The following is a 22,767-nucleotide window of genomic DNA, read 5'->3' as shown; positions in this document are numbered from 1 at the left end:
TTCCTTTAATATTTATTTCATTAATTTAAAAGAAAAAGTTTCAAGCTTGTTTGCCTGCGTTAGCAATGAGAAGACAGCGTACTGGGTGGCAACCACCAGTTCTTCTTGTTTTTTTTTTTTCTTTTCAGTCTGCAAAATTTGAAAGGCAAGAAACTCTGTAAGCATGTCCATTTTGGGCTACTGTATCACCATGACGGCCTCCGTAAGGGGGCTTGCTCCGAAAGGCTCATTCTAAGCTTATGAACCCACATAGATTGGTTGTTGCATATAATTATACACTGATGAATAGACTGTTAGGAAAGCTATGTAAAATTTCTGCTAATAAACACCTCAAAAGTCCTACACACTGTAGCGTTAAGCATTTAAAATGACTGGAAAAGATATGGGCCTGAGAGATTGAATTCTGTTTTGGTGTTGAGATCTAGTAAGGTCCGAGCTTGCAGGAATAGGGTTGTTTAAGAACTTGACAGATGTTCTCTGTATCAAAGTGAAAATCCAGTTTGTATGAAGGCCAGAGGATACCTACAGTATATTACAGAGCTGTATTTGTCTCTCTGCAGGTTAGATTTCCAGCAGTGATTTAAACGTGGTTTCCAAAGTGTAAAGCAGCACTGATCTTCAGAACACTGTGTTCTTTCAGTGTTGACCCCAGTCACACCTCTTTCCAACCTCACGCTGCTTCAGTTTTGTAAAGCTTGATCTATTCACGAGAAGGAATTGTTTGCCACTGAAGTTGAAGATACCCAGTGGGGATTTTTGACCGCAAGCGATGCAGTAATTCAATGTTTTGTTTACCACAGAGCCTCTGTACATCAGAAAGATTAAGCGCTACAAAGGTAGTGGCTAAACCCAAGTAAACAAACAAGTCATGTGATGAATAATAATATTCATCACATGACTTGTGATTGTGCTAACATGAAAATGTGATGTCACACAAATCTGTATTTGGCAGCGGTAAAGGTGCGTTCACATGCCAGTTGTTATATTAGAATTCCAATCATCTGCAGCGGCAGATTGTAGGTGACAGCGTGAGGCGCTGTAATTTGTCAGTGTTAATGACACGGACAATAATTTACTTCACTGAAAGATACATTGAAGTTTGAGCATTTTGACAGTGTCATATTAAAACAGGATCCCTGCCTCTTATTGTAGCTTGCAAAGTTTACTTTTTGTAAGGCTATAAATGAATTCCTCTCTGTAATATCACTTTTTTTTTTTACATTTACCTGATTAAAATGGGGTGACTTTCTGATCATTTTCTCTCAACTTCTTATTGGAAACATTGGAACAGCAGCATAATATGTCCCACATGTTAGCAGTTGTACATACCATTAAGCAGGAAAAGATGACAACCAAAATCTAATTTTAAAAACTTAAAGTATTGAGATTTATTTAAAAAGCGTTTACAATTTTTTACAGAGAAATGCTGGTTGTAAATATGAAAAAAATTGCCTTTAAATGACTACGCAAAGGATATTGATGTTTGTCCAAAATACGGAAGTGTACACTTTGTTACTTAGTTACTTTTACACCATAAATGTACTTTTTTTTAATGGTTCAACTTAAACACATATTTTCTTGCATTTAGCCATTGCAGTTGCGTTAGCGCATTCTGACAGCACATCGTGAGAAAGGAAATAGCATATTTTGCTTAGGCTAGTTATGTCAACTGGACAAACATGGTTGTCTAAGTAGCAAAAAACAAATTGTAACAAATTATTTAATTTTATATTATGTTTCATAGTTAAAAAACAAGTTTTGTGTAACTGGCTGTCATAACTAGATTTAAAGTAAATATACCATTTGCTGTTTTAGAGTGTAGCATTCTGAGTGCTAATTCATCAAAGTGTAGCAAAACTGTCGAAGGCTTCAGCCGCATCTCTATTTAACATTGAGCATGAATAGGACTTAATATATTTCCATTAGCATTAGATGCTGCAGAGATTTTAATTGAGAAATGTCGAAGAGTGCCCGCTGGTACATCACCAATGACTCATCAACTTTCAATTTAGAATGCAATTAAAAACCAGTAGCTCTCACAGCTCTCACATGACTTTACCCATTTATAGTGTGCTTTCTTAAAATTTCATGCCCTCTTGCATCAAGAACAAGATATGTGCTCCATGACACTCATTTTGTTCTTTCGGTTCAGCCAAAATAAAGAGGAACGACCTCTTTTGTTTTTGTAGTCATGTGGTTTTCAGCCTGTTTTTGTGTCTGATGCTTTGTTATCTGAAATGCAATCTTTAAACACATTATTAGTGACAAATACCAGGAGAACAGGAGATGAAGGGCATAGAAAATCACGAGTGCGGCAGTGAAACAGCAGGCTCTGAGGCCAGATAAAAGCTGAGGATGAGTAAATAAAAGAGAGTGTGACTGGAGGCTGAGTGACCAGAGGGCAATAAAAATGACGAGAAAAGGGAGTAAAAAACAGACACTGGGAATTATCTTGCATGTTTGTTCTCGCTGCTGGTCTCCTCCCTTCAGCTTTTAGTAAGAGAGAGAGCGAGAGTGTGTGTGTGAGAGAGGGAGGCATAGGCTGAGCGCTGTGGCTTGTCTTTCCAGGTTCAGTTTGACCAAGCAGCGGCAGCAACAACAATCTCACCTGCTTCGACCGACACATGCCACGTACTGCTTATCATTCTGTAAGTCAACCTTAACATGATCATTTTCAGAAAAGGGGAAGTGAGTGTGGGTGGATTGTGAAATGCGTACAATGGAATGGTCAGCTGATGCGTGCAAGTATGAAGTTAACTTATGTGTAATTTGAAGTATTTGAAATGTAGAAACCTTGTTGGATATTAACAGGAAATCTGTTGCCATGTGGTGTTGCCATAAAATATGCTGTTGCCTGTAAAATACCCTCATGCTTTTGGAAAGAGTTAAAATATATTGGTGGTAATACACATTTGCATTCTTTATATTTTCCATTCTCTTGTGCTGTGGTGTTTCCATTCAGGTTTGTTATTTGCTCAGTGTGCCGCCATTGATCGAAGGCTGGCACACTCTGCCAGGCTTTGCTCAAAAGCTAGAAGTACAGCCAGTGTGGCTCATGCTATATCTGTTAGCATGGCAGCGAGATTTGGCATGGTGTAATATTTGCTACGGTACCTAGATGCCTGCTGCAGGTTGATATTGTAATATTTGCTACGGTACCTAGACGCCTGCTGCAGGCTGATATTTATAAGTGCGGCTTCAATCACCCTTAATGAGGCTGGGGAGGTTTGCTTGCAGAGAATGGAGGGCAGTGTCAGGGAGCAACAGGTGGGCCTAGAAACGCGATAGCTTATTAATACAGCATTCTAAAATCCATTTGCAACCACAATGAGTCTTTTAAGCCCAATTGTTTGTTTTTTGAGCTTTAACTCATGCAGATTAACCTCCAGAAAGGCAATTAAGATTTTTAATTGCTAGATAGGTCTTAAACCATTATTTCAAAGCAGGTAAATTAACCATTATCTATTGCCAGCATACAGTTGTCAGGACTATTCCATGAATGGCTGGGCTTTTGTTTATTTTTTATTTTTTCTCAGAAAAAAGGCTTTCAATCTTTCAGTTCACTTCAATTTATTTATGCAGCACCAAATCACAACATAGTCATACCAAGGTGCTATACACAAGCAAGGTTCCAACCTTACCCAACCCATATGCAACCACATTGGTGACAGTGATGAGGAAAAACTCTCTCAGGTGTTTTTATGATTGTAGGAAGAAACCTTAAGCAGACGAGACTTGGTGGGTGGGGATCGTCCGCTGTGGTCACGCTACCGAATAAAAACCAAAGCACAACATAGAATTGTCAGAATTTGCAGTGATGGAAATGTTGCCGCTAATCAGCCATATACATTCATGTGTTCACAAGGACAGATGGCCAAAGGATATCCTGTGCATGGTGACTAGAGTCCCATAATGAGCCATGTTTCTATGGGTTCTACAGCTAACAGTCATTTTGTTATAGGCTGTAATGTACAAGGTATGTTTATGTCAACCTTAGATTGGGCTCTTTTTGTTTGTTTTGTTTTTTAATTAATTAACTATTTATTTATTTTTGTTACTCTGTCTTGATGATATTATTAAAGCAAATGTCCGCCGCACTGAGGCTGGTCTGCTCAAGGTTTCTTCCTGTTAAAAGGAACTCTTTCCTTGCTGTCATTGCAAAACGGCTAAGGTTTATATGAAGCGCTTTGAGCTGGCAGCTATTGTGATTTGATTCTATATAAATAAAACTGAATTAAATTTAAAAATGTGTTATGCTATAGTCATACCAGCCTTCAGTTGGAGCACCAAAGCACTTTTTGTGTTCTATTAATGTCCCATTTTCCTTTTTTACCCACAACCCTGAACCAAGTTCAACCTTAAATACTTTGACATTTGGCTGTGCTTTCATGTTTTCGGTGTGTGTTGAGTGTGTATGTGTGGAGCTCTTTTAGCAGGTGTGTGTGCCCGCAGCCTCTCTTCAGTTTCAGCTGGAACAAAACATTCAATTTAAAATGCACTTTTCAAACACAGCAGCACTTCAAGGGCATGGCACCTGAGAAGAGCAGGTGAAATAAAACCTCAAAGCAGATAAAGTTGAGATGATGTGGAAAATTACCTTTTTTTTTTAAAGCTGTTATTCTTACATTTACCTTGATTTCTGTTTCATTCCAGACAGCATGAAGTCAAGGTATTTCATGTTTTGTGTGATCAGTTAATATACATCCATTCCTGCATTTTCAGGCTGGTAACACATTCCAAAAAACAATTAGGAGGGAGGCAGTTTATGGCTCATAATGTGGTAAAAACAGTTAAATAATGATACCATTTCAAAAAGGTTATATCAACAATGGATTGGATTTTTAACAAGACAATCCAAAACCACATTCTGGACACTTTACAAAGGAATGGCTGCAGAGACAAGGGTACGAATACTGGACCGGCCTGCCTATACACAATAGAGAACATGGAGAATTTTGAAACAGAAAGTGCAATGACAGCTACCTGTACTGGTGCACACCTCAAGACATGTTTGCAGGAAGAATGGCATAAAATATCACTTGAAACATTTCATCTGTTGGTATTCTTGATGCCAAAACATATTTTTAGTGTTGTGAGACTGAATAGCAAAACATCATGTATGAATGGATGTATAGTAACAAATGAAATGAAGAAGGTAACCACCCAAAACATGAGGTATTATGGGTTCGTACTGCCTGCAATGGAATAAAAGTCAATGTAGGAATCACTTTTGTATTTTACATATCATCACAATGTTTTCTGATTTGGGCTTGTAGAGTAGCTTTGCTTTATTCACATTGGTGTATGTTGGCGTATTATTTAGTGAAATGAAACTGTGGTGGCTTACTTGTTTGGGAGAAGTGCTTCCAGGTTGTCACCCATGAACCAGCATGCCCTGGTTCATGGGTGACAATCACTTGGCTAGATAACAAGTTAAGAATATGACAATATATTTTTTGAGTATATATTTTACTATAAAAAGGAGCACAACTACAGCTTTTAATTGTTATTGTGCAGGTGAAATTTACAGTACAAATCAGGGGGCATCCTTTCTGTTTTACAGTATGAGATACAGAAAGCTGCGAATATGTCAGTGATCAAAGAGCTCTTACATTAAAATGTCTGTCACTGATTAATAAAATCACACTGTTGGTATGGACATGGTTCCGGTTGGTCCAGCCAGTGATGCCATTTCTTCAGTGTGGAGCTAATTCTTGATGGCAGTGTGACACTTTAATTAAATTCTTCATTCATTTTGACATAGAACCAGTCACAATGATTGATCATTGAGTAGCGCTTTATGGAAATGGAACACATTTTAGTTTTTATTACATCGCACCCTTGGTTTTATGTGGTGACCATTTATTTTGTTGTCCTACTGCAAAAAAGCCAAGTCAAGTCTGTGAGTATGCACTGGTGCCACGTGTCGCTGCATCCACCACACTGCAGAACCACCCCAGGTCTTGATTGGCAACCACCCAGACAGACACCTGATCCATCTCCATTTCCTTAAATTTACCATCTGTTGCAGCCAGATGAAACTTTCCTCCTTGGTCTTCTAGAGGCTGCCGGGGTCCTCTGCACTGAGGCACCTGCATGCTGGATCATGCCCAGAGAAACCTACCACATGCCCAGAAACATAGCTGATGCTCCCTCGCAATGCAAGTGATCTGCCTCATTGTCATTTCCCTAAGAAGCCATTCATTTCATGCAAAGTCAGAAGAAGAACCAGAACCCTAAAGACTTGAATTCATTCTCCTGCAAAGATATTGCCATCAACCTCATGAATTCATAAGCTTTTCCCAGGCGTCTCCCAGGATCAGCAGCTAAGGATTCAACGATATGAACATTGCTGCCAAGGTATGAAATAATAATATAAAAAATTTAGAGGTTGACCTTTTCTTTTTTAAACTTTACTACCCATTATGATTTTTATCCAATAATATCCTCTGTCTTACAACCACTGTTCTTAATAAGGTTTAGTCTGTTACCTTCGTGCAGTCCCCAAACACAGCGCCCCCATGCAGCGATGAAACGCAACTCTGCTCTGCTTGACGCTTATAGACCTACCCGGTGACCACCACCTCCTTGCTATTTGATAAGTGATGTGCTGAAATATTAGACATGCTGCCTCCCTCTGCACATCTCCTGCTGATGGAACGAACACCCATGAGCAAGACATGATTGAAAAAGCAACTCTATTTAATTAAACCAGCAGACATCCTTTTATATTCTGCTTTCTGGTCACCTGTGCCACCATTTGCTTTCATGTCATCAACACAGAAAAAGGATGAAGAACGAAACAGAAGTCCTTCAGGACTACTCGTGTGTGTGTGTGTGTTCTGCTCCTTTATGGATTTCCTGTTAGATTGTAAAAGACTTCTGATTTTCTTTCTTACCTTTTCAGCCTTCTCCTTCGAGCAATCTACAGCAAAGTTGTTTTGCATTTTTCCACATTTTTATACGTAGCGTCACATGGAGGAATTACATGTAACATCTTCATGTCCTTCTTTACATTATTAGAAATATAATAATATCACCAGCAGTATGTCAGAAGTAAGTATAAATTGCACAAACACATTAATATGCACACTAGGCAGTTTTAAGGTTGATTAAAAATGTGGTTTTGTGTAAATTGAGTGTTGCCGCTGACTGCCGTTTTCATACCCATGTATGTCCTTTTACAGCACTTTTTTGAAAAGGTGTGCAATGCACTCGCAGTCTTGACCACTACCAACTAGGGTTGTAAAAGCTGAAGTTGTATTTTTTTTTATTTATTTTTTTTGCCGAAAGGATGAACCAGTGCTTGCGTTTCGTTTTGAGTGCTAACGAACATTGACATTTTATTTAGATGTCTGAATGGTATTGAAGTGGCGATAATGAGTGTCGAGTCAGGCCTGCTTGGTGTCACAGGAAGGAAATGTGAACTGTGTGAGCCCTCATTTATCTGTTTGCCATTGTCTTTCTGTGCAGTTATCACTGACATTTGGAACAGGTAGTGCACTGCAGTATGCTCACAGCCTTCCAGTTTTTAAAAACTCCTCCTTTCTTGCCAGCTTTTAAAATTTAAAAATGCCATGGGTACAGTTTTTTCTCCCCCAGAATAGTGTGTTTACTGCCTTGGTTCAGATCTTACTTTGGGTCTATGTTCATTGAGGTTTTATTTGTCGTGCATATTGCTGACTACACACCAGACTCTGTGCAAATTTACATACAGATTATTTATGTGGCTATTTTAAAATCAGAATTCTATGATCTGCGATGGATGGATGCTTGTAGGAACTGCATGGTTTCACATGTCAGTAGAATGATCTTGGATGTTTTTTATTCTCTTTCCAACCCTTGCGAAGTGTCACTGTGATGGCAAACGGCTCGTCAGGAAGGCATCCAGCATAAAATGTGCCAAATCAACATGCAGATCCACCTTCGAAGAAAACGTGAAAATGTTGTGGATTGACTAATCCTGACTTACTTAGTTCACTAATAAAAATCCTGTAGCTACTGAAACAGATAAAACACATCTCAATGTGCGCTTGGTTTTTGTTTCAGAAATGAATCACTTAGCCTTCCATTAGAAACAACACTAATTACTGTCACAGCAGCTACTTTACAGATGCCTTTATTTTATTGGTAAATTGGATATTTTCCTATTCATCCAGATAAATGTTCATTGACTCCCGACACTGCAGCTGTAATAACAGTACAGTCACATTATTGCCACAACAAAGGGGAAATGGCCAATTAGGGCCACCCTAACGGTGAATTCCCATTTTTAAACTCATGTAACTGCAGCCACAGCTAGTACAAAATAAAATTGTTTAATTTAATAATAATTATAATAGAGCCTTTATTGTCATTGTACATAAATATGACATTTATCCTCTGCATTTAACCCTTCCTAATTACAGTTAGACACAATCCAACCATTAGGAGCAGTGGGCAGCCACAGTCCGGTGCCCGGGGACCAACTCCAGGGTCTCTCTCTGCCCCTTGGTCAGGGGCAGAGATTGTGGAAGGAAATCACAGTGCCCGGAGGAAACCCACACAGACACAGGTAGAACATCCAAATTCCACACAGAAAGGGCAGGAAGCGATCCCACAACCTTCTTGCTTTGAAGCATCAGTGCTAACCACTAAGCCACGTGCCCCAACCAATTTGCAGGATGTGGAGTGTCCACACGTTGCAGTCGCATTTTCTGTGCACAATATGATCTCTGCTGATTCATGTTTATCAGTGTTCTCCTGCAAACACACATTAGGTCATTAGATAATTATCTGTTGACTGGTGGCCAAGCAATTTGACTGGGGTTATTTTTGGTGGTGCTGAGGTCAATTTACTCTACCTATGGATTCAGACAAGGTAACATTCATACAAACAACCCAAATGCATAAAACACAGGGGACCACATTACAAATTCATGTACATAATTAATCTTCTGCCACATTTAAACCAACCCCACTCAAGCAATGTTATATTTACTGTGCCTGTGTTCTGGGCACAAGGTTGAAGATGGATATTACACCAGTGTAAACAAATTTCAGTGTCAGTGCATGGGAAAAGTGGCAGTTGCATTGCTCTGTACAGGTTTATGCAATAGGAGGTTTTTTTTCCATGAAAATTCAGTAAGGTATATCTTCTATTATACATTCCAAATTTAAGGTGGAACTCTACTAGTGTATACTAAAGTACACTCAACAAAAATATAAACGCAACACTTTTGGTTTTGCTCCCATTTTGTATGAGATGAACTCAAAGATCTAAAACTTTTTCCACATACACAATATCACCATTTCCCTCAAATATTGTTCACAAACCAGTCTAAATCTGTGATAGTGAGCACTTCACCTTTGCTGAGATAATCCATCCCACCTCACAGGTGTGCCATACCAAGATGCTGATTAGACACCATGATTAGTGCACAGGTGTGCTTTAGACTGTCCAGTGTTGCGTTTATATTTTTGTTGAGTGTATATCTAAGAAAAAAAAGAAGAGTAGAGCCACTTAGGTGCCTGGTCTTGAGAACCAGGGGTGGTCGGTTTAAAAGCTTTTTTTTATCTCATGGGAACTCTCTCTACCCACCTAAGCGGCTCAAGAATATGGACAGCATGTATATAAGTGACATTTACACAAACAGGGCAGTAAACAACATATACAAGAAATATAGTTACTACAAACCTAAGTGTTCATACAGGAGAAGATTGTAGTGTACATATACCTAATCTGTAGACTTGTTGTAAAACTAAATTATAGCTAGCAGGCTGATATAAATCATGTAATACTGGATTTTATTTTATTTTTTCTAAATCCCTGACAGCAGTTTATGTGGTTCATAAATTATCTCTGTTGTCTTGCAACACCCACTGCAGTGCGCTGATTAGGTAAGAAGTGGACGACAGTGGGATGAATGCAGTGGAAGAGAATTAATTTATGTGATTGATTATTGATGATTTTGTATGGGATAGAGCGAAGACTCTGGAATGGCTTCTTCCCTCTTTTTTTTTTTTTTTTTTTTTGTGAAATGAAATGTTCATTCATTCTGCTGAATGCAGTTTTTTTTTTTTTTTTTTTTTTTTTTTTTTTTACAACTGATGTTGCTTGTTATTATATGAGGTTTTTCCCCCTTGATGCGCCGGTCACATGGCACTAATGAATGACACCGAAGCCAAAACGAAATAAGAAATCTGGACTTGCGTTGACTTCTGGAGACATTGTTTAACCATTGTACAGCTTTGTTCCTGTAGCTGGCGCTTCATCAGAATTCTCAAACTGTTGAAAAATGTGAACAAATCCTGACGACAACTTCAATTTGTCTGTATTTCGTTTTGCTTTCTGTCTTGACGGTTCCTCATTGTTTGCATAGTTCCCGTATTATCAGCATTCCGTTTGACTGTCGTCCAACCTCCCACGTCCGACGTCTTGCATGAACATTGATGATATCTGAACGGATTAATAACTAAAGCTCAGACGAGCTGAACGTGACTCGTCCATGTGTGGGATGAAAAGCAGCGTTTTCATACAAAAACAATAGTGGCAAGAACGTTTTATCAACCACTTTAACCACTTTAACATATGTTCCAGCTGTCTGTGGCTGGAGAGGCTGTGCGCACAGCCACAAATGGCTGTGTGTTGTGGTGAAGACAAACCTGTTGTCAAGACAACCAGATCTCACACCTGCAGGTGGTGTGGAGAGCGCTAGCTGGCTGCAGAAATGATCACAGTCTGGCGGTCGGTCTGATACCAGCTGTCAAGTCACATCATGAATGTTTTGTTTTGATTTTGTGTGTCAAGGTTGTCGTTCGCTTCGTTTTTCTTTTGTTAGTTTCGTGTTGGGAAAGTGTAGTGACACGGACCCACAACAGGGGGCGTAAATGAACGGACAATGGAAGGAGTCAAATTATAACACTTTACTGGTGTGAATGTCACAACCAAACACAGCAGAATCAGAATGTGCAACAGTCAATTAATAAAAGGTGTCGTGTGGGCAGGCTCGACGATAGGAGATGCCCGTCTGGAAACGAACCGGAACCACACGATTTCCACCGCCACCTGAACCCGAGGAATACTGGAGCCGCCAAGTCCCGGAGTCCCCAGGTGGCCACCTTCCCGGCATGTCGGATCTGGTACTGCTGGCAGAAAGCAAAAGACAGTCAAAGGGTGGGTGTGTGAACACCCAGTAACACTGGTGGGAATGCCACCTCCACCTCTCACTCAGCGCGTTGCAGCGGACTCAGCTGAAAAGGAGCGCCGTCTTGCACAGCCTCCTCAAAAACGACCGGTTCTCCTGCAAACACTCACAATAAACAGATTTACAAAAGGCTGAGGATATTACCTCCAGATGAAGATGATATCTCGGCAGTTTGGTGGAGGTGTCTTCCTGCTTTTATACCAGATGTGTTGATTAGTGACAGCTGTCACGGATGATTAGTGACAGCTGTCACCATGGCTTGTTCCTGAGGCGGCAGCGCCCTCTCGTGCCTGAAGCCCGCACTTCAGGCAGGGCGCCTTCTGGTGGTGGGCCAGCAGTACCTCCTCTTCTGGCAGCCCACACAACATTTCGGTTTTGTTGAGTTCATTTATGCACTCTGGAATCGCAGGCTTTTCGGTGATGGGAAAAGTGCAGGCTCATTCGTCCACTTTTTCACGATTTGTGACTTTGTGACTTTTTTCTTTCGTTCAGCTATCGCCATGTGCCATGTGACTGGGCTCTTACATACATATATTTATATTTTTAAACATTCTTAATAAGCTACATCAAATAAAGTTGCACAGATTCAGATGGATGTATTTTTTTTAATAAAGAGAATGTAACTTACACTTAAAGGAGGAGTATGTGGTGCTGTTATAAGAAAATTGAGCAAAAATGAAAATTGTACATGAAATTATTTTTTGAGGGGAAAAAAAAAATCCAGTGTTCAGTCAACAGTGTTCACCTAGAGTTCACAGACTAAGACTGACAAACTATATAAGATTCAAACAAAGAAAATCAAAATGTCTGAAGGGAACACCTGCACATTCAAAATTTGAGGATTAGGATCATATTACTTAAAAAAAAAAAAAAAAAAAGTATGAAGGGGCCCACATATACCTACTGGACCTATAGCTCACACTCTTGTTGAATCTTGTAATGAATCTTGACAAATGTTTGTATTGTGGTATATTTGAAATTGAAACATTGTTTGACCCTTTGTCCTTACTGTCGATGTTCCCAACATAAAACCACATGTTTATGTAAAGTATGGCATCATTGGCATTATGTAAATATAATGTTATCTTGGTATTGGATTGTTATGGGGTATTTCAAATATCCTGCCAATGTGCTTGACCAGTACAATTGCAACAACTACAACAAATGGATTATTTTGGGGATTATGTTATTGGTTTTTCATATCACATTGTTAGAAATTGAGAGTGGCTAGTAAAATATGACTCTTCGTGTTTGTTTGTGCTATAATATAGTAATGCATAATGGTATTGGGTGGTGTATTTGTCAGAAGACTTCATCTTTCCAGTAGTCCTACTGACCATTCAAGATAGTTTTATCTGGGTCCTACCAGTCGCTCATTGCTTCCTTTACAAAATAGTATGCATTCCCTGGCAGAAAAAATGGCAAAAGATTCCGTTCAGATGTCAGAAAAATAAATAAACAAAAACTGTGCTTACTGTCTTCAGGCAACTGCTTTGAAAAGGAAAACTGGGTCAGCGAAATGCTGCAAGTGATGTTCAGACATTATGTAATATGTCACGGCATTTTATCCCATATAAGTACTCTTCAGCTTTTTTGGGGGCAGAGAAACCACACTGTGTTAAAAGCAGTGCTCCTGCAGAAGCTTTTTTCTTGACGAGATAGGGGTAATTTAAGTTCCAAATTTACTGTATGAATATGTATAAGATGTAAACTTATTTGGACATTGCTGTTATAATTACAGATTTGTTGATGTATATTGTGTTGTAATTATTATTGTTGGTATATTTATTCATTTATTTACTCTTTAGATTTCTGTTACACCTCAACTTACTTATTTCACATAGTGCAAAATGGATTAACACCATAGACTGTATATATGTAGTGGACAAACCTTCCATGGTGTCACTCATGGGCTTTCTGAAGAGCAGGTTTGAAGCTCAAATGGAGTGTTTCCAGATGTCATCATCTTTTTTCTTTTTTACTTTCATTTTTTATACTCTGTGTGCTTCTTATCCTGTGTGCTGCTATACAATGCTGCTGGAATCTCATTTTCCCTGAGGGAGTCTTGCCAAGGGATCAGTAAAGTTCTATCTAAACTAATCTTGGCCATACCTGGCTCTGCTTAGCTTCCTTCCATAAATGTATAAAGTGGTAGAGCATGGGCAAAACTGGTATGACTTGGTTGGAAAGATTAAAGGCCAAATACCCCCCTATCTTTTACCAAAGCTAAAACTAACGGGCTAACATTTCTGGTGTTTTAGTAATGCATATTTTTTAGCTGACTGGGTCATGCTTTTCTCAACTGGTGCCTTGGATGTGGTTATTCAAAATTCTGATCAGCATATTGCCTAAATAACATGTCCTTCCACCTGAGTTCAAATTGTTTTATTTATTTATTTTTATTTTATTTTCTGAGTAGGAGCTTATAAATTCCGATTTTACAACATGTTTTGAATGCAGAAATAGCTGTTTATATAACCATGACAAATTAAAGGAATTGGTAAATAAATATCAAGACAGTATATACAATATTTGACAATTATCCTGTTGTAACTGAAGTTGTCTCATTGCAGGACCACAAAGTGTAAGCTTTTCCCATCACAGTCACTGTTATGTAGGCAGAGGGCTTTGAAGTGATGTGTATGGCATTGCATTGATTCCTGTGCTTGTAGAGAACCGTATTTACTATCAGGGTTGTTGAAGCAGTATTGACGTCTCTGTGTAAATGAAACAGCTGAATAGTACAACTGTGAGTATAACCACATTAGTCATTAGTTAGAGCAGGTTGAAGTGCTTTACAATAAAGACAATAGTCCCTTTTTCTTTGGAAGTCAGGATCCAGGCTGGAGTTGTTTCCATCACAAGTGTGTGGACTCTTAGTGACAGAATTCAGCAGTTGAATGAAAAAAATAAATAAATAAGGCATCTGATGACATGTTTGACCTTCGTAGAATAAAAACCCTTCAGGTGGAAGTGTGAGGTGGCATGCTGAGTATTTGCTTTTGTTGATCTTGTGTGGCTTCATCCTTATCAGTCAGCACCTGGCGTCTGTAATTACCACAGGAAGTCTGCTTTGCATATTTCATGTTGATGACTTTTTTTTTTTTTTTTTTTTTGCAAAGACAGACGTGCATCTCTGATTATATTCATTAATATCCTGGAGTTTCTGAATGTTCAACTCCAGATGCGATACTTTGTTGCTGCATACTTGTGTAGAAATCAGAACAATAAGATTTCATTTTTAAGCTGTTATTATCCACAAGTGACAATTATTTTGAATTAGTGGTTTGTGTTTTTGATCATCTATTATATATCATAGCGAGCATTTTTCCAACACAAGATTTTATGTTTACGCCTCATGTCAGCAGATGTTGAAAAAGTGTTCACTGTGAGTGACCTTGATCAACATTCACAAAATTCAAATAAAGGCTGAAGCTACGGTGCATCCAGAAAGTATTCACAGCTCTTCACTTTTTCCAAATTATGTTATGTTACAGCCTTTTTCAAAATGGATTAATTCATTTTTTTCCCCTCAAAATTCTACTCACAACACCCCATAATGACAACATGAAAAGGTTGTGGAGAATTGTTTTTGCAAATTTATTAAAAATAAAAAACTAATAAATCACATGTAGGTAAGTATTCACACACCTTGCTCAATACTTTGTTGATGGACCTTTGGCAGCAATTACAGCCTCAAGTCTTGAATACAATGCCACAAGCTTGGCGCACCTATCTTTGGGCAGTTGTGACCATTCCTCTTCGCAGCACCTCGCAAGCTCCATCAGGTTGGATGGGGAGCATTGGTGCACAGCCACTTTCAGATCCCTCCAGAGATGTTCATACGGATTCAGGTCTGGGTTCTCGCTGGGCATTCAAAGAGTTGTCCTTAAGCCACTCCTTTGATATCTTGGTGAACAGTTGCCCCAGTCTGAGGTCAAGAGTGCCCTGGAGCAGGTTTTCATACAAGATATTGCTGTACATTGCTGCATTCATTCATCCATCCATCCATCCATTTTCTTCCGCTTTATTCGGAGTCGGGTCGCAGGGGCAGCAGCTCAAGCAAAGCCGCCCAGACCTCCCAATCCACACACACCTCCCCCAGCTCCTCCGGGGGAACCCCAAGGCGTTCCCAAGCCAGCCGAGAGATGTAGTCCCTCCAGCGTGTCCTGGGTCTTCCCCGGGGCCTCCTCCCAATGGGACGTGCCCGGAACACCTCTCCAGCGAGGCGTCCAGGGGGCATCCGGAAAAGATGCCCAAGCAACCTCAACTGACTCCTTTTGACGTGGAGGAGCAGCGGCTCGACTCCGAGCTCCTCCCGAGTGCTGCATTCATATTTCCTTCAATCCTAGCGAGTCAGATTGGTGACCTGTCCTCATTAATTGCTCGCCTGTGTTTTGGACTACCACAGGGTTCTGTTCTTGGCCCTATTGTATTTTCTTTGTACATTTTGCTGTTGGAGTCGTTTATAGCCCAGCACGCCATTGCTACGCAGATGATATGCAAATCTGTGTGCCTATAAGGACTAATGGCAATGATGCTTTGTCATCATTATTTAATTGTATTCTTGATGTAAAACAGTGGCTGTTCCAAAACCTCCTTTACCTGAATAATGGTAAACAGAGACCATTGTTTGGACATTCTGGCATGCCGATTGTGGTACCACCAAACTTTGGTGCTCTGGCTAATTATGTAAAACCAGCTGTCAAGAATTTGGGAGTGATATTTGACAGCTGTTTGAGGTTCCATCAATGGATAAACTCTGTTGTCAAAGCAGGTTTTTTCCAGCTGCATCTTCTGACTAAAGTAAAACACTTTCTCAGTAGACGTGATCTTGAGACAGTCGTTCATGCTTTCCATCAGCTCCATGCTTGATTATTGTATTGCACTTTATACTGGTATTAACCAGTCATCGCTTACATGCCTCCAACTGGTGCAAAATGCTGTTGCTCTTCTTTTAGCAAACATTTCTAGACGTGAGCATATTATGCCTGTACTGTACTCACTCCACTGGCTTCCAGTTTGTTTTAGAATTGAATTTAATGTTTGTTTGTAGGGCTGTTAACGGCCTTACACCTTCCTACCTTTCTGCATTTACAGTAGGACATTACGAGCATCTAGTCGGCTTTACTGCGATATTCCAAGGTCAAAAAAACAAATTCTGGGGTGGTCGTGCTTTTGCGATAGCTGGGCCCAGACTGTGGAACAAGCTACCTCCTGATTTACGTGCTATTCCTGGCCTAACACTTTTAAATCAAAGCTTAAGACTTATTTATTTAAACTGTCTTTTAACACCTAGTGGTGCTATGACATTTTGTTTTTATGTGCTGTTTTAACTTTGTTTTATGTGTGTTTTATTTTTGTGAATCTTTGATTTACTGTAAAGCACTTTGGACACTGTCTGGCTGCTGTAAAGTGCTTTATAAATAAATGTTGATAGATTGATGGTCTCCCAGGATGATCAGTGGAAACAGGATGCCCCTGAGTTCAGTTTTGAGCTTCATGGCAAAAGCTGTGAATACTTATGTACCTATGATTTCTTAGTTGATTTTTATTGTTGTTTTTAATAAATGTGCAAAAATCTTAAAAAAACAAAACAAAACTTTTTTCACTTTGTCATTGTGGGGTATTGTGTGTAAATTTTGAGGGGAAAAAAGAATTTCATCCATTTTAGTAAAAGTCTGCAACATAACAAAATGTGGAAACAGTGAAGTGCTGTGAATACTTTCTGGATGCACTGTAAGCTACTGTATGAATGTTTATCTACAACTGTCAGCTGTTACCTTTTCCAGTGTAACTACACTAACCAGATGTCCCAGCAGACACTGCTGTGTCTCTGAATGGTCACTGGAAAATGCACAATAGCTTATTTAAAGTGTCATGAAATACTGTATTATGAAATTACTAGTAATTTAATTTTAATGGATAGGCTCCAGCCCCCCGTGACCCTTAATTGGACTAAGCGGTAGAAGATGGATGGATGGATGGATGGATGGGTTATAGATTTACCATAAAATAGATGTAATAACTCTCCTTAATCATATGTTTTCTATTCTGCACCGTTTTTCTATAAACTATAACAACTACGTGTTCTGCATATGAGCCAGTAAAAAATCAAATAAAGGCAAAATGATTCAAGAATTTAGTTTTCCCCCAAACCAGATGAGTTACTTGTCAAGAAACCTCTCATCTAGAAGATAACGGTCAGTGACACTGTAACAATAATAAATAAGTTCCTTTAATGTTATAATAGGAACAGTACATTCATGAAGCATTGCACTCTTCTATAATCATTGAGAAAAAAAAAAATCACTGTGAACATCAAGTTCACTCTATTGTAAAAACAATGGCTTAAGGCTAAAAACTAGGATTGAAGTACATTATTGAATGTGAACAATTTTGAAGTAGCATTGTTTTAATTTGTAGGTATAACAAATCCCACCCCCCCCACCCCACACACACACACACACACCACACACACACACACACACACACACACACACACACACACACACACACACACACACACACACCAATTCTAGGATTGAGGTACATTATTGAATATGATCAATTTTGAAGTAGCATTGTTTTAATTTGTAGGGATAACTGTGTGTTGTGTTTTTTTGTCCATCATATGTCAGTACAACACCAGATTTATTATTTATTGATTTTAATGTTCTACATTAATTATTATAACTTAAATGTTACAGAAATTTGTCTTATTTATTACGCAAAATGTATATCACAGAAAGTACTAGACCTTTTCAGACTAATAAAAATCTGATTCTGTTGTGGGGTTACAGCTGTCTGTCATCAAATCTCATGTATTCATTAATTATTCACCGATTGTTATCTCATTTGTTGGTTTTATGAATTGTGGGTTGGACTGTAAACCTACAACATGAAAAGAGACCCCCCGCCCCCCCCACACACACACATAAAAACCACAACAAAACTATCATAACTCCTGTACACTCAACAAAAATATAAACGCAACACTTTTGGTTTTGCTCCCATTTTGTATGAGATGAACTCAAAGATCTAAAATTTTTTTCCACATACACAATATCACCATTTCCCTCAAATATTGTTCACAAACCAGTCGAAATCTGTGATAGTGAGCACTTCTCCTTTGCTGAGATAATCCATCCCACCTCACAGGTGTGCCATACCAAGATGCTGATTAGACACCATGATTAGTGCACAGGTGTGCCTTAGACTGTCCACAATAAAAGGCCACTCTGAAAGGTGCAGTTTTATCACACAGCACAATGCCACAGATGTTGCAAGATTTGAGGGAGCGTGCAATTGGCATGCTGACAGCAGGAATGTCAACCAGAGCTGTTGCTCGTGTATTGAATGTTCATTTCTCTACCATAAGTGGTCTCCAAAGGCATTTCAGAGAATTTGGCAGTACATCCAACCAGCCTCACAACCGCAGACCACATGTAACCACACCAGCCCAGGACCTCCACATCCAGCATGTTCACCTCCAAGATCGTCTGAGACCAGCCACTCGGACAGCTGCTGGAACAATCGGTTTGCATAACCAAAGAATTTCTGCACAAACTGTCAGAAACCGTCTCAGGGAAGCTCATCTGCATGCTCGTCGTCCTCATCGGGGTCTCGACCTGACTCCAGTTCGTCGTCGTAACCAACTTGAGTGGGCAAATGCTCACATTCGCTGGCGTTTGGCACGTTGGAGAGGTGTTCTCTTCATGGATGATGCGAAGGAGATGTGTTGCACTGCATGAGGCAAATGGTGGTCACACCAGATACTGACTGGTATCCCCCCCAATAAAACAAAACTGCACCTTTCAGAGTGGCCTTTTATTGTGGGCAGTCTAAGGCACACCTGTGCACTAATCATGGTGTCTAATCAGCATCTTGGTATGGCACACCTGTGAGGTGGGATGGATTATCTCAGCAAAGGAGAAGTGCTCACTATCACAGATTTAGACTGGTTTGTGAACAATATTTGAGGGAAATGGTGATATTGTGTATGTGGAAAAATTTTTAGATCTTTGAGTTCATCTCATACAAAATGGGAGCAAAACCAAAGGTGTTGCGTTTATATTTTTGTTGAGTATAAGTGTTTTGTTTTTTTTTGTTTGTTTGTTTTTTTGTGTGTGTGTCCTGATCAGCGTTGTTGTACAGTCCTCATATGAATGTAGTCAGATGAGTTCAGTATAATAGCAGCATTTATTGTGGATGTGTTTTCAGCCTGTAATCATAGTGGGTGGCCTTATTGAAAAGGATTTTTTAAAAGTTAGAGTCAGGTTTGCTTTTGAATATTGTGGTTTAGACAGCAAAAAGTGTTGATAGAAATGTGAAAAATCAGCAACAATCTCTCTTTTTTCCCAGCTGTAAACGTGGCCTTGACAAAAGGCATTCGTTGTTTATAGCACGTGCTTATAGCGCTTAATGTAATGGGAGCTTGTGGCTCAGGTTCTTCATGCCTTGTGGTTCCAATCTCTTTTAAACTCCACAGACCCCCTGGTTAGTTAAGGTTAGTGTATTGTTGCACTGTGGGAGTGGCCAAAGTAGAAACATGGTTTCACTCTAAGAGACAATGAACTTATCCCAGATTAAATTAGAAAGCTGCTTTGTTGACACCCCTCCACAAAGCCGTATTAATCAACCTCTGACATTCAGTGACAGTCTTTATTACTGCACACAGCTTCACCATGTTGTCTGTGGTTGTGTTTTGTCTGAGAGGGAATTAGAATGATCCCGCCTTGTTGTCGGAATGAAACGATACGCGAACCATTCCTCCATTGTCGGCAAGAATGCAACACAATGTGCAACAGTGTCTTGCACAAATGGGCGTAAACAAGCAAGTAAAAAGCCATCAGGCCATAAAAAAATAATATTGGTAAGTTTTGCTTTATAACTAATAATTGTTGAAATTTTATTGTACTTACGTTTCGAGCAGTTGAGGCACTCTGGGAACAAGTGATGGTGACAGTTGACAGTGACTCAATCAGTGTATTAGAAACATTTTAAAAATTTGTGATATGCTTTGGGGATGAAGTGGATACATTCAACCCGGGTAGAGATTTTGTACTTTTTCCTTTATAGTTAGAATTGCACGTGCATATTTACCAATAACCAGTAGAACAGTTCCTTGTCCTCACTTGGAAATTGCAAATAAATGTATGAAAGCTAAATAATGTCATGGGTAACTTGATAGGTAACTGTTAAAGTGTCAGTTTGTTCAATGGTTTTGTGATAGAAGCAGGGCCCATCCAGCCAGGGTTTTATATAATTAGGTATTTGGACGACTGTGATCAGTTTAGATTTTTTTTTCTCCAAGCTCATTTCAAGAAATTCACAGGGAAATATTGCACAATTGTAAACGATGAAGACATGAAAGATTATTTTGCATCCTGACCCAACCTGTCAAAAGCCACCTAGCTGTTTACTAAAAGTACAGATCTCGCCAAAACAGCACATAAAATATTAGTTTCACAAATAATTTCTTGACACACTGACATTTAAATTGAAACAAGAGTCATACATTTTGATAAAATTCTAAAATTTAAATAGAATTTTACCAGTGGGTTTCTAAATAAGTCATATTTCATGAAAATTGAGTATTTAAATGTGTGTGTGTTTATATATATATATATATATATATATATATATATAAACTGCACTCTGCATTGAATTATCTACTCTGTTTCCCATTTGAACAGCCAAGTTCTGTGGGAATGGTTGACATAACTAGATTAAGTAAATGCAGGCAGCTGTACAGTTTATTGGCATCATGTATGAATTGTCACTTCCACAAAAACTGGAGCCGTTTGTCCTCCTGAGGAGTTTTTGACATTAAAACATTTTTATGTGCCGGAACTCTTTCAGGTGCTTCTATCTGGGATTGAGCACAACCAGTCTGGACACTAAAATCCACAAGGAATCTGTTGTTAAGGATTATAGAGTCAGTTAATGTAGACACATCATATGCTGTTGTGTGTGTGTGTGTGTGTGTTAGTTTTGCGTTCACACTGCAGTGCCTCACCTTGTTTCCCTCGCATTACCTCATTTCATTGCCAGCTTTGTCAGCTTACAGTGTGTCTTCCGTTAGCATTTTTAATTAAACTAATGTTTGTTTTTCTTCTTTTTTTGTCCCTCTGTCTCTTGTCTCCTCTATTTTTGTTGTTGTTGTCATCCTGTGTGGCTTCGCCTGCTGCTGTTGCTGGCTGTCATCACCCAAAACCTGCTGCACACAAACGCACCTCTGGCAACATCTGGCCAACACCTGACGGATGCCACCACCACCACCTTCATTTTTATCCACTTTTTCCCTCCTCTTCTTGTATGTTTCCATGTCTGTTGCCACCTTTCTTCTCCCCTAGCACCATGCAGAGTTGAAAGAACATCATGCCACCTCCGGTAAGCCAGTAGCCTTTCAGAACGCTATTTGTTTTTGGGACAGTACAAACCTAATAGGGGTGTTTAATGTTTAATTTGTGATTCTGTACTACAGTTAGATTATTTACTTGCTGTATAGTTGATGTAGAATTGCTTCATTAATAAATCTGTAACCTCAAAAGGGCTTTCAGGCAGCCTTAGTGGCAAACCCGCCTTCATTGTCAAGAGGGAGAGACAAAGAGCTTTTTGCTGCTGACCTTTCAACTCTGTCATGATCCAGCCCTTTAGGGCCAGTTGTTATAGTTCTGGACATTTTTCTCTTCACATGCTCTGAGGCTTTTGCACTTTTTAGGCATGTCATGTATCATAGTCTTGCTTTATTTCATGTTCATTTCAGGTTACCATGCTCTTGGTTTAGTTTCTTTTATTCTCTGTGTTTAATTAGCTGGCCACTTATTTAGTTTGCTGTATTATTTATTGTTTGCTTTCACTCTTTGTCCCTTATGTTGCTTTAGTCTTAGTTTAATTCTGTTTATCACATTTATCGTATTTTACTTTAGCCACTGGTTTTGGTTATCATTTATCGTCAAGTGTTTCTGATTATGTTCCGTTTGTCACTTATTGCTTATCAGTTAGTTTCTTTTATTTATTGCACTATTTTGTAGTCTCTGGTTTTGTTGTTCTGTTTGTTTATGTAGTCTTAGTTTATGTTGTCACCTCACTATTGGTTATTGCATTTACTTTTATATTTTAATCTGTCTCACTCCGGTTCTAGTTTTGATTATAATCATTGATTTCCTTGTTTTCCGCCATTTACATAGTCACGCTCTGTCAGGTCTTGTTAATATATTATTCTGTTTTAGCTCTGCTCATAGATTGCTGTTTCCCATCCGAGTATGTTCCCACTCCACATCTCTGCACCAGCCATTGTGTCTTTGTCTCACACTTTGATTCTGTCTGCTTTGTATTTTCATTCACTTCCGCTCTTGCACCTGCTCTCGTGTCTTTGTCTCTTTCATTACTCCACTCTGTGCTTTGCTTCCTTCACTATCTGCACTGTGCACAATCTTTGACTTTCCTGGTCACGCCCCCTTCCAGAGACTTCCCCACACCTGCTTCAAATCACCCTGATTAGTTTGCTCTTTATTTAAACCCTCACAGTCTCACAGCTCACTGCCAGATTGTTGAATGTTATTCACTTTCCAGC

At 39.2% G+C, this 22,767-nt stretch overlaps 1 protein-coding gene across 7 annotated transcripts in view; it reads left to right on the top strand.

Annotated features, from left to right (window-relative positions):
* Nucleotides 1-22,767, top strand: part of osbpl8 (oxysterol binding protein-like 8) — a 110,208-nt gene that overhangs the window by 42,527 nt on the left and 44,914 nt on the right. For 2 of the 7 annotated variants that reach the window (XM_034163278.1, XM_034163280.1), the window contains one exon: nucleotides 21,545-21,581. The exons of 1 other annotated variant lie outside the window; for it this stretch is intronic. In XM_034163278.1, coding sequence (XP_034019169.1) covers nucleotides 21,545-21,581 — 37 coding nt within the window. Of the gene's footprint in view, nucleotides 1-2,568; nucleotides 2,649-21,544; nucleotides 21,582-22,767 lie in introns of those variants that run through there. 4 more of the 7 variants (XM_034163277.1, XM_034163276.1, XM_034163279.1 and 1 more) reach the window with 3 other exon arrangements.

Source organism: Thalassophryne amazonica, chromosome 22 (genome assembly GCF_902500255.1).
Source record: "Thalassophryne amazonica chromosome 22, fThaAma1.1, whole genome shotgun sequence".
Lineage (NCBI taxonomy): Eukaryota > Metazoa > Chordata > Actinopteri > Batrachoidiformes > Batrachoididae > Thalassophryne > Thalassophryne amazonica.
This window is presented reverse-complemented; position numbering and strand designations above follow the sequence as displayed.